This window comes from Miniopterus natalensis, chromosome 6 (genome assembly GCF_054644295.1).
Source record: "Miniopterus natalensis isolate mMinNat1 chromosome 6, mMinNat1.hap1, whole genome shotgun sequence".
Taxonomy (NCBI): domain Eukaryota; kingdom Metazoa; phylum Chordata; class Mammalia; order Chiroptera; family Miniopteridae; genus Miniopterus; species Miniopterus natalensis.
The window spans coordinates 15,005,932-15,019,403 of NC_142086.1; the positions used below are offsets into that span (position 1 = coordinate 15,005,932).

At 36.7% G+C, this 13,472-nt stretch overlaps 1 protein-coding gene across 1 annotated transcript in view; it reads right to left on the reverse strand.

Annotated features, from left to right (window-relative positions):
• Window positions 1–13,472, reverse strand: part of ROBO1 (roundabout guidance receptor 1) — a 370,388-nt gene that overhangs the window by 2,215 nt on the left and 354,701 nt on the right. The window contains exons 28-29 of the mRNA XM_087818101.1: window positions 6,592–6,900; window positions 1,048–1,244 (exon numbers count right to left, since the gene is read on the reverse strand). Of these exons, the coding sequence (XP_087674227.1) occupies window positions 1,048–1,244; window positions 6,592–6,900 (506 nt within the window). The remainder of the gene's footprint in view (window positions 1–1,047; window positions 1,245–6,591; window positions 6,901–13,472) is intronic.

Here is a 13,472-nt window from a genome sequence, read left to right on the forward strand (position 1 = left end):
CAGTTTAACACTCATTTAACAATCTGCTTGTGATGAAATATACAGCTGAGTCTTGAACAACACGGTATGGGCTGTGTGGGCCCACTTATACACAGGATTTTTTTCAATAAATATTGTACATGTATTTTCTCTTCCTTATGATTTTCTTGATAATATTTCATTTTCTCTAGCTTAATTTATTCCAAAAGTATAGTGCATTATACATATGACATACAAAATATGTGTAATAGACTGTCTATGATATTGGTAAGGCTTCCAGTCAACAGTAGGCTATTAGTAGTGAAATTTGGGGGAGTCAAAGATTATACAGCAATTTTTGACTGCATGGGGTGGGGGTCGGAACCCCTAATTGCCATGTTGTTCAATGGTCAACTATATCTGTAAAAAAAATGAGTTAGTCCTCAACTTGTTTTCTTTATGAAACAGAGAAAACACAATCTTAAAAACAGAAGGTGATGTTAAGTATTATATGATTTACTGCCAACTCTATCTGGTATCAGTATCTATAGATTCCAATAAAGAAGTGTATCTTTGACCCAAGAAATGTTCTCCTCTACCTGGAAAGGTCAGTGTCAAGGATCAGGTTCCCATTTTCAGAGGACTGAAGGAGAACGACAGTTGGCCAGATCAGCCAGAATCACCCCAGTGACCATTACAGTGGTAAAACACACGGGCAGAATACCCTTCCCCACTTCATACAACTGTCACCTTACTGGGTTTTTATAACCTACTGCAATACTGTGAATTATAACTATTTAGATCAACATTTGCTATTTCCTAACAACACGTTTGCCATGTAAATTTCTTATCTGAGTACCTATAGATGAATGTGAACCCTAGATCTAAAAGGAAACTATTAATGTCATTTAAAACTTTGGAATACATTTCCAGAAAATAATTTTTCTTTTTTTCAGAATTACAGTTTCTGGCATCACTGACATTAGGGTTTGCGATAAAATAATAACATTTCTGTAGACTGATGGTTGTTCTTAACTTTAAGGTCGATAAAATAACTAATGTTGGGAAATGAAAAAACGTTACAGATACCTCTAATTCTTCATTATTATCTTCTCCTCTTTCATATCCTCCAAGAACTTGCATTTCTGCAATGTTTCTTCGGCCTACATTTGCTTGTTCTCTTTGTCTGCTTCCTGATCCCCTCGATGACATTGAGCTTGAAGAACTAGGATCTCTGGGATTATTGGATGTCGGAAAAGTAGGTCTACAGTAAGGTAGAATATCCTCTGTGTAACGAAATATAACAAGTGCATGTGAACACTGCTGCACATTTTCATTCTATGTCACTCATGTCCATAATTCTGAATGGGGAAGCATCAGTTTTAGAGGAAAGAATGAAAACATTTTATAACAATAATAAATAAGGCAGAACCAGCTTTTGAAAATAAAAATAACAAACCTTGTTTTCCTAGCAGTGGTTGGGATTCCACTCATAAGCTCTTGCCCACCTCAAACTCACTTGGCACCTACATCTTTAAAAGAGGTAAACCAAACCTGGAGGCAAACTTGGTTTCCAGTTCTATCCTTCACCCTGTGATCTCAGATTATAATAGGCTTTAGTTTTCACTTTTCTAAAATAGTCTCTATACCCAGAGGAGCTTTTAGTGATGATGGGAATACAGAAAAGATAGTGAAATCCCTGTGTAAACTCTGAAGAATTACTATGGGCATTGATGGAAACGAAGCCCAGTCTCCTCAAACTACCAAAACAGAGTCAAGCTCAGCTTCGCTTGCCAGGCACCAAGATATGCAGCTCCATTTCAACATCACATTTACATGGTGGAATCTGGAACAGCAGAAGCCTCCCATTGCTGCCAGCTTCCAACAACAAGCCACTCCAGTTGACTGCCGTCTCCTGAACCTGCGCCTCCATACGCCTTTAAATGTGGTGCTGGTTCTGCTGATGTGCCCTCCAAGCGCTCACTTCTCTCCAAAGCCTGTCCACTCTACCCTTTGTACATCCAACACATAAAACACCAACTCTTCTGCACATAGTTTTGTTTTCCTCCCCCAAGTACTTCCTGTGTGGGCCACACTGAATGAAATCTGGATTCCCCCGAAGTTCTCTCCAGGGAAAGGGCCAAGGCTTGTGTCTAGCTCACTAACACCAGCTCTACCTCACTGCGCAAAAACTTTCTCTTTGGGTGAAGGCCAAGCCATGTGCTTAAGGAGCCTGCTTAGTCCTCTGAATGGCAGCTGTCTCCTTCCATTCTCTTCATCACAACCCTCACCCCCAATACAGACTTCTGACTGGTCGAGGACCACAGTCCATGAGGGCCACTTCTGCACCTTAGCTTCATAGCCCTTGGTCTCCTGTAACTCACCTTCTGTCCCTGTTCAGCAGCTTTTCTCTCTATTGACTTTAGTTTTTCACAAACTACAGTATGATAAAATCTTTCTCTTGCTAAAAACTTTCCCCTTCAGCTTGTGCCCTATATAAATCAGTGCTTTTTCTCCTCACTGCTCAAAAAAACTTCTTGAAAAGTAGCTTGAACTCTACTGTTGATGCAACTTCCTTTCACTCTGTACTGCAGGGAAATCTACCTTTGCCCACATTATTACAATGAAACAGAAAATTCACTGTTGACTTTGATCCCGCTAACCATGCTTCAGTCCTATCTCTGCTCTCCTCATTGTCCTTAACCTGGAAGCCACTATCAATTTAAACATTACTTCTCTTTAGCTTAGGGTCCTCCTTCCTTCCTGGCCAGGCTTCTGTGGGTTCTTCTTATGCAGTGCCGCTTATATATTGATGCCCTTCAGGATTCTACTTTTAGCTCAGCATTTGTTCATATATATATATATATTCCCACTCACTTTGGATGATTTCATCCATTCTCATAGACTGTAACCTCTTCAAGAATATAACTGTCATGAGAGTGGGTATTTTTCTCTGATTTTTGTACTAAAATACTCCCAGCTTAACATATAATAAGAGGTCATCAATAAATAGTTATGAGTGAACAAATGAGTGGCTTTAACTACTATTTATCTTGATGAATTATTAATTTATATTTCCAGCTCTTGAACTATGCCCTGAATTTTAGCCTATAGCCAGCTCAATTGAACATTTCCTTTTCAGCGTTCCTCAGATTCAACATGTCCGACATTAATTTCATCATGCTCACTCCCCTGGGATTTATTTTCCCTCTGTATTCCCAAATGTAGCTAATAACATCACTAATAATTAAGATACCAAAACCAAAAAGCTGGAATTATTTTAGACTTTTCCCTTCCTTCCAAGACATAAATGCACCTTTCCACACATTCGAATGTACAACAGGCGAGGTTGACTTTTAACCCTAAAAGGTGTCATAAATTTTTCCTCTCACCGATCCCTGCTCCCAAAGTGTGCATTATATTCCCTACTACTCCTGTATGGGAGTTGTAAATACCTCCTAACAGGTCTCTGCCTCTGGAGTTATTCCCCTCTAAACCATCTTCACTCAGCCACCATCCTCTTACAAGAATTACAGGATCTCTATTACTTAAGCTTACATTTATCTCAAGAGCTTCATCTTTACTATCTAGTGGTACTGAATTTCTTATAGTCTCCTCAGTGTATCTCAAAGCTTTTCTTTCTTTCTTTTTTTAATCCTTGCCTGAGGATATGCTTTTATTGATTTGAAAGAGAGAGAGAGAAACATTGATGTGAGAGGGAAACATCAATTGGTTGCCTCCCATATGTGCCCCAACCTGGATCAAACCTGCAACCTAGGTATGTGCCCTGACCAGGAATCAAATCCACAACCTTTTGGTGCACAGGATGACACTTCAACCAACTGAGCCACCCAGCCAGGGCTGTACCTCAAAGCTTTTCATGCTGACTTTCTCTGCCAGAACACTCTGTCCACTCTTCTCACCCAAGCTAAATTCCATGCATCCTGTACACTCAGGTGTGTCATTTCTACCAGGAAAGATCACGAAGTCTTTCTTTCCATTTCCCATGAGACTGGGATAACTGTCTGTTCTTTGGACTATCAAGTATCATGATGCCATGAACACTATACCAATTATGAATCCATCTGTATATCTATGATTACCTGTCCCCCTCTCTGACTATAAGCTCTCTAAGGTCAAGATTCATGCTTATACATAAAACTAGTATGATGTTTAGTAACACAGTTCATGCTGATATAGGTAAAAATAAATTGAACCAGCTGAGTAAATGTTCCCAAAAAGATCAGACATTCCAGTCTAGAAGACCACTCTCTTTAATTAGAAGCAGTCATTTGTTACACACGTAAATCAGGGTGCCTCTTTCATTATAAATAATGTAAATTGTATAAGAGGGTGAAAATTAAAGCAATGCATAGAAATGATAATTTAATGACACATAAAGGTCTATTATTCAAATAAGACTTTGGGAAAGCAAGACGTATAAAACAATAGCTGGTTAGTGTATATCAGTGCTCCTTATAGGGCTCCTTATTTCGAGATTGATGGTTCCAGTCTTAGTTCTTTCTTTAGAAATATTTTTATAACACAAAGGACAACTTATTGAATTTGTGAAGATTGATAAAAATAACTTGGTCTCTTTGTTCTAATTCTGCATAGACCAAGCTCTTTCTGGGTTTATACAATTATTTCCTGAAGAAACCCAACTACTGGGGAGGGAGCTTTTTGTGAGCAGCAAATTGGTCCATACTTTCAGGAAAGATGCAAACCTAATAATTTACAGCATGAGTTTTACTTATGAATCACCACTTGGAGTATAGTCACCATGAGTCAAAAACTCAGATCATCTTTGGCTTAACTGATAAAAATAAGGTAAGTGTTTTAAACTTTATATTGTGATGATGTCACCAAGTACTCTGTGATCATATAGCAGAGACATCTGTCGGAAATGCACAGCTTCACTCATCACTTCGCTGCCGAGTCTGTGCCTGGGTTAAGAGTTCAGGTTTCTGTCCCAGAACAAAGTGAAACTGTCCTCCATATGGAAAGGAAGTTGCTAATGACCAGGTGCCCATAAAAAACAGAACAACAGATTGATGTCTGATTTTACCAAAATATATCTATTAAAATAGAGTCGTAAAGTGCCCTTACAGCCTTCTAAGATTCATTCCTCTATCACTTTTTCCTGACTCCTTCATCAATAACCTTCTTTTTCTTGTATCTCTTCCTCTAAAATGGCTATTTCCCTTTAGTCTGTACCCATCTCCTTCCAACTCCACATCCACTGACTTCATATTTGTAGCTTGAAACCAGCCATTTTGGGAGTAATTACACAACAGAAGCAAGCAAATGGCTACAAATTAGGGTTTTGCTCCTAGAGAATTGATTGCTAAACATTACCCAGTATATCACTGCTGATAATGTGGCCTTTGTAACTCATACAATGTTCACCCTGTGTTGATAGTACTAAAATCCACTCTCAATTTGCAACTTTTCTCCTAATCTTTAAACTTAGTTCTCTAAATTCTTACTGGTTTTTGTTTTTGTTTTTTTCATATCTGTGTTCTTGTCAGCATCTGAATCTATTCAAAACTGAAGTGATATTCCCCAACACATCTATGATTTTCCTTGTTTTGTCTACACTGGTTAATACAATTATGTTCCACTGGTCTTACAGGGCCATCTAATTAAAATCTGAATAAGTTTTTTTTTTCCAATTTCCATTATTTCATTTTACTTTTCTACACTCAATTAGTCACCAGTCCTATTGGGCCTATCTCTGAAATACCTATGTTGGCTGTTCTCTCATCTTTTTAAAAAAATATGTTTTTATTGATTTTTAGAGAGAGAAACATCGATGTAAGAGAGAAAAATCAATCTGTTGTCTTCTGCATGCACCCCTTCCAGGGATTCAGCCTTCAACCTGGGAATGTGCTCTGACCCCAAACTGAACCGGTAACTTTTCAGTGCATGGAACGACAGTCAACCAACTGAGCCACACCAGCCAGGGCTGTCTCTTCCTCTTTATTGCACAGCTGATTTAATTCAGTCCTTTCAAATTTTATACCTAGATTGTTTTGCAATTTTCTGATACCTTCATTTACCTGATTCCAGTCTCTTCCTTAAATATAGGGTATTGCCAGTTGTTTTTCTAAAATACAAATTTAATTATGTCATTCTTGCTCAAAATTATTTTCTGGCTCACCACTGCCTAGAGCATAAATCCCAAATTCTTTAGAATTGAATTCCTGGCTTCCCAATCTGGCCCAGCCACCTTTCTAGTTTTATCTTTTGCCATGTGTTCCTGGCCCCAAATATCCTATTCTCTAGCCAAACTGGAAATGAGTATTCACCATTCAGTTTCACACTTCCATATTTTTTCTACCTATTTCCTTTACCTGCTAGTTCCTTCTTCCCATTTAATCTACTGAAATCATGTTTTGTTTTGTTTTTTGAAAAACAACTTAAGTGGCATCTCTCCAAGGAATTCTTGTTTAATAATACCCTGTATTAGAATGAATTGTAAAAAAAGTATTTAGGTACTTGCCTCTCTCTTCCATTAGAGAGCAAATTTCTAAATCTTACTACTTCGCATATGGCCCTAGAGAACCTAACAGCATACCTTGCAAATATGTGTTCAATCTATATTTACTTGCTGCTTGAATAAATCAGTACCTTGGATGAGATGAGTCTTTGCTGGTGGAAGGTCTCGTTTCGCCACCTTGATTCCCCGTCCTTTTCCATCATTTTGCTGTTCCTGTGCTTCTCTGGCTTCACCGGGATTTGCTCGAATATCAGCAACTTGTCTTCCATCCAACACTTCTCTCCCCTTGTAATTGCCGCCTTTTCTGTCTGATGATCTGTCTGTTCTTGCTTCTATACAAGGAAGTTTGGGCACCATTACAGGTCGCACCTCCAGCTGTGCCTTGGATTGGACAGTGGGCGACTTTATAGCAGGTGGTGGCACAGGAGGAGGTGGAAGATCTAAAAAGAAATATTGAAAATACTGTAAACGCCTGTCATTTATAAAATCAGCAAATACTAGAAATATCACTGGAATCACATTCGTCTGGGACCAGAACACTTGAAGTCAACCAAGAACTAAGAAGACCAATCTTAATATACTCGTTACTAGCACAGAAATATTGAATCACAGAGCTGGGACTTACAGATTATCTAGTTTTAGGATAGCTAATATGGGCATAAGTGCTGTAATCCCCCCACCTCCCAGCCACAACAGCTCTTCCTAATTGATTTCAGCACTACGTTGCTGATAGCAGATACATACCCTTACTCCTTCAGGCAACCACTTCAAATTGATTGAGCTTGGCACTTGAGTTGAGACCTATTTGCTATCTCTAATCTAGTCTAAATCCCTCCTCACTTTGTAAACAGGGAAACTCAACCACATAGACCTTAGTTATTTTCCCATCTCAAAGCTAGATGTGACCAGAACCAGGACTAACACCCTTAGATTCTTAATGTCTGGCTCAGTATTCTTTATACTGTTGCATTCTATCACATGCTTATAATCTACTACTCATTGATGGGAATCTCTCCACTTTGTTTATGCAACCATAGGTTTTAAATCAAATAATCAGTGGTATAAATGTAGGTTAACTTTATCATCTATCTACCTACCTATCATCTATCTATCATCTATCTATCTATCTATCTATCTATCTATCTATCTATCTATCTATCTATCTATCTATCATCATCTATCTATCATCTATCTATAGTTATAGCGATATATTAACATTTTATATATGTAATAGATCATTATGTATAATTTAATTTCTTGTATTATGAAAACAAAGATAATTATAAAATTAGGCATAAAATTTGATATCTAGAAACTTTATTTTAAGTGGTGCTATCTTTTAAAATGACTTTGATGTACACTCTAGGGAGAAAAAATATGTATCCTTATGATAGTTGGTGAGTTAGCAGAAGAACATGAATAGATTCTGGTTTTAGGTTGTTCTGCCTGTTGTATGGAGGATGGATTTTGAATCCAGGAGGCCAAGGGGTTGTTGTAATAGTTCATAAAAATAATGGCAGGCGATAGAACTCTATTAGTGGCTGTTCAGATGGAGAATAGATGTATTTAAGAGAGATTAAGGAAGAAAAATCAGTATTATTTAATGATCAACAGAATACAGTAGGGGAGGGAAAGGAAAGAACCTAAGGTGACTTTTAGGATTTTTGTCATAGTTGACTAGGTGGATGAGAGAACCACCAGTGAAGATAAGAATGCAGGCATGAGGAAGGGATGTTTTACGAAGAAACACGCTAAGTGCAATCTTAGAAAAGTGAGTAGGAGAAACCTTTCAAGTTTACAGAGATGTCCAACAGGTTGTTGTACACAAAATCTGAATTTCAAGAAAGGCCGAAACCAGAAATACAGAGATTTGGGAATTATTAGCATAGTTATGTTCTTGTTTTAGTCATGACTTTAGAAATGGTAACGTTTTAACATTTAGAGATTAATGTCTATATGATAGAATCAACTAAAAACATTTGTGAAACACCTATTAAGTGTTCAGTATTATAAAATTAACCTTAAGATTTTAAACAAACAAACAAAAATACATTTTTACATAGTAACACATTTAAAAGTCTGTAAGGTCTTAAAAGTATCACCCCTCTGACCTCCCCACCTCCATTTCAAACCCTCAATATTGATTATGCAGATATAATCAGTTTGAATAGTTTTCTATAGATCATTCCAGAAATTATTTATTCACATAAAGCAGGGCTGCCAAATCAAATAACACTAGGGAGTGCCAGTCGCGCCTGCAACTATGCAAAATGGCCATATGTGGGATTATATACCTATAGTGGCTGTGTGCCCACTGATCAAAAGCAGCAAACTCAAATACACAGCCTCCCTTTCTTTTAGCATCGATAGAACTGCACTTCTTTTGCCTGACTGTAGTTGTATGCATTCCCCTATATGTACATATGGCTGTACCTCTTTTTTTTGAAAAGTTCATATAATGCTCTGTTTTATGAATATCTCATTATTTATTTAGTCAGCCCCTACAGAGAAATATTTAAGTTGTTTCTGGATATTTTAGTATTATTGACAGTGATCTACTGACTATCATTTACATATAGCAGCATGAGAAGCTCTTGGATATTAAAATTGTGTATTGAAAATTCTTAATATAATAGCAAATTAAGGGTTCTAGGAAGCTTCAATTTTAGCCTAGTGTTTCTCACTCTTATATCATTTAAAAATAAATTAATCCTTTTTTTATCCCATAGGTAGGTTTAAATTTTTTTCAAACTTAATTTTCTCTTAACATTATGTGCGAAAGCTAAAACATTCAAATTCATTGTATTGGTCTTTGAAAGCATAAAACTTACAGTACCATCTTATTACCTGCTGTTTTACTCAGGATTCCATTATTAAAAGTGGTCAAACTTTTACTTGCATTTTTCTGTTGTTAGTTTTCATGGCTCACCATGTTCTATTTTCATATAAAATCGCCTCAACCCTCTATCTAAAATAGTGGCCAAAGTACACCCAGCAGCATAATTTCCCCCGTATTCTACAAAATCAAAAGATGTTAGTCTTATATATTGCCATTGTCACTGGTGTCTGACTTTCCTCCTTTATTAACTAAAAAAAATAATTTTCTTAAAAAGTATAGTTAAAAAAAGTCCTGTCACCCTGGCTAGGTGCCTTAGTTGGTTGAGTGTTGTCCTGTACACTGAAAGGTTGCTGGTTCAATTCCCAGTCTGGGCACATATCCAGGTTGTGTGTTGAATCCTTGGTTGGGGTCCATAGGAGGGGAAACTAGTCAATGTTTTTTTCTTACAACAATCTTTCTTCCTCCCTCCCTCCCCTTCTCTCTCTCTTCCTTCCTCTAAAAACAATAAAAATATATTTTTTTAAATGTTCAATCAGGAAAGTGTCCCCCATCTGATACTTGTTTATTAAAAATAACCAAAGAGAATGCTAGAAGACAGGTTACCTTACTTAAAGCCAAGAAACCCAAGGAATTCTGAAGTTCAGACTGAGACTGAGACTCGCAATGAGAGGAGGAAGGTCTAATTCTGAGCATATCTGGAAGCACATGGATGAGTGACTACCGTCTCATTTCTGTACTATCTACTTTCTATAAACTTAAGCTGGATTGCAAATACAGATTGTCAGGAAACTGACGACTGCCAGTATCATCAAATAAAAAATGTCTGGGCTTAAGAGATTTCAAAAGTGATGATTACTACTGTTATAATATAATACAAAATCTTGGTAATATATGACTCGAGACAAAACCTATTACAAGATCTTCTATATAGGTGCTATCTATTAAAAAAAGTAGAAGAGAACCAGAGAACTCAATGGTATTTTTTATATATATATATCTTTATTGATTTCAGAGAGAGGAAGGGAGAGGGAGAGAGAGAGTAGAAACATCAATGATGAGAGAGTCATTGATCGACTGGGGATCAAGCCCATAACCCAGGCATGTGCCCTGACCGGGAATTAAACAGAGATCTCCTGGATCCTCCTAGGTCGATGCTCAACTGCTGAACCATGCCAGGCCAGGCCTCAGTGGTAATTTTTAAAGTTCTAACTTCCTGTATATAATTACTACTATATCTAATTGATAATTATAGGAAAATGCTGGTAATTTTTATTTCTTATTTAGATAACCAAAAAAATTATTTTTAGGTATTATAAAATAATTATTGAGTCAGATCAGGGATTATCATAGTATAAACAAATCTGTATTTGACTTAGTGATAAATAGTACTTTCATCCAATTCATACCACTAATAGCTCAAACTGGATTTAACAAATAGATTGTGAACTTGTCATATATATATATATATAAAAAGATGTAAACCCTATTTTTTATACAAGAGTCTGCTAACGCATATAAAGTAGTATGGAGGAGCCTGCACATGCAGACAATTCCTCTGCATTAACTCGTGCTATGGAGACCTAGCACTCTATTTACTTAACTGCCTAAAGTCCCAAGGCCTTGCAATTAATGATAAATCAAGTCAAAATAACATCATTCCAAAGAGGGTGGTGAATTTATAATTTATGAAAAGTAGGGCAACAGAAATAATGTAGATTTGGTTTTTAAATCAAGTATGCAAATGCATCGGAAAGGGTTGAAAAGAGGGGGTGGGAAGAGTCTATTAGAAGGTCCTAGAAATGCACTTACACTTAGTTTTAACTCAATAAGATGCTGCCTGATAAATATTCATATATTTTCATCCTACCCTTCATCTGGGTTAAACTCGTAAGTGGCAAATATGAAATAAATAGTTAGATTCTGCCTGTCACTGTGACTATAGCATGGAGCACTGGGCTTTGCATTGCATGCTCCCTGGTGTTGTAAGGCCTAGTATTTACTTATAGACCACAGTATGGTCATAGTGTCACCAACCAGGGGCTGGAGCATTGTTATTGGCTGAACTGTGTCTCCTCAAAATCCATACATTGAAGTCCTACCCCCTGTACCTCAGAAGAAAAGTGTATTTGGATTTAGGGTCTTTAAAGAGGTAATGAGGTATAAAATGAGATCCTTAGGTGGGCTCTAATCCACTCTGACTTGTTTCCTTATAAGAAGAGATTAGAATACATACATATATCGAGGAAAGAAAATGTAAAGACACAGGGAGAAGACTGTCATCTATAAGCAAAGGAAAGAGACCTCAGAAGAAACCAACCCTGCCAACACCTTGATCGTGGACATTGGCCTCCAGAACTGTGAGGATATCAATTTCTGTATGGAAGCCACCTGGTTTATGGCACTAAGACAGAGCTAACTGGCAAGAATCATTACAAATTACTCTTCATCAGTCCAAACATAGCCACTCTTTAGCCTTATACAGTTGACAAAAATTCAGCAAAGAAAACATAATTTAAATAGAAGTTTCAAAGTAAAGATCTGTTACAAACTCAAGACTGATATATCATATTCTGAAAATAGTTCACATAAAAAGTCTCTTGACAGTAATCAAACTCATCCATCATAGTTAATATATTCTAAATATTAAAAAGCAAAAATTAAAAAAATACCTTCCATGTTTTACTAATACATTTAATTCACATTTTAACAACTGGTAGTAGCTCTTTAAATTCTTCCCCCCTCCCCTCTCTCTTTTTGATAATTGTACAAGTTGTGTCTGTCACTGAGTTTCTTCATGAAATGGTCTGTGAATATTTCTTCAAAAAATGCAGTGTAGTAATTTGAGAAAGTAATTTCAGAGAAAATTACTTTTGTTTCAATGTCATACCACTGTTATCAAGAGTACGTGCATTTCTTTTATTTGATGCATTAAGGAGTATATTCATTTGCATAATTTTAGTCAATCAATATGCATTATACAATATGTATAAGATAACACATAGCTTTGCTATTTTTTTGTCTTTACCAAATTAGAAAACATCCAGAATTAAATTCAAGACTTGTTAAGACAGTAAACATAACTAAAAATAATTGGTCATCAAAATGCTGAAAGAAAGTGAAAGCTAAAATTTAAAAAAATTGCTTTAGTCATATCTCCCTTTTGTCTATTTTTGTGACTCTGAAAAAATAAATATTGACTTCTACATTATAGTATATACTATGATAATTCTGCATAATTACTTTTAAAATAAACTAGAGCCCGGCCAGGTGTGGCTCAGTGGTTGAGCGTAGATCTAGGATACAGGCAATCAGGGTTCGATTCCCGGTCAGGGCACATGCCTAGGTTGTGGGCTTGATCAATGACTCTCTCATCATTGATGTTTCTGTCTCACTCTCTCTCCCTCTCCTTTCCTCTCTCTGAAATCAGTGAAGATATATTTTAAAAATAAAATAAAATAAACTAGAAATCAAAAAATATTTCAAATTAACTTTTTGGCTTTACGAATATTTCAATATATTTCTTTGTTATTTCTGAAGTAGACTTGAAAAAAACTTGGTGCTTCATCATTCAGTTTAATAGTTATTATTCCGCGATTAGTTAGAATTTACTTTTACTTATTAAACACCCTGAAACAAGGACTGCAGAACGTGGGACAATAAATATAGATCAGAATCTTCAAGCACAATGCCATTTATAACTGTGATGCTATGCCCTTTAAGTTGGCATGTTTACATTATTTAAAGCATTTTTAAAACGCATCACTCAATGCCAGAAGCCTCTCCAAACAAGTATGAATACGGGCAGAAAGAGCTACACAAAACTCTAGGCCAGACTTCCTCCCTTATGTATTCAACTTTGATGTGTTTACATCAAGGTCCGATGTTTGACCAGTTTTTCAGTTAGAAGCACCTCTCCTCTAGATAATAAAACTAATAGAACAGCTATAAAACTTACAAAATGCCATTACAGGGGCCCCATAAATGTAAAAGTGCTGATGGAGTTTGGCGATTTACACCTAGTGTTGTCCCTCTGCAGAGGCAAACATGCACAAAGCCACTGCAAGAACCCTTCAAAATCAGATAACATCCTGACAGCTCAGTTTCACTGACAAAAGAGTCCTGGGCAGAAGCCAGGAGGCCCAGGTGCGCCATGTCCCGGCAGCATTTAATGCA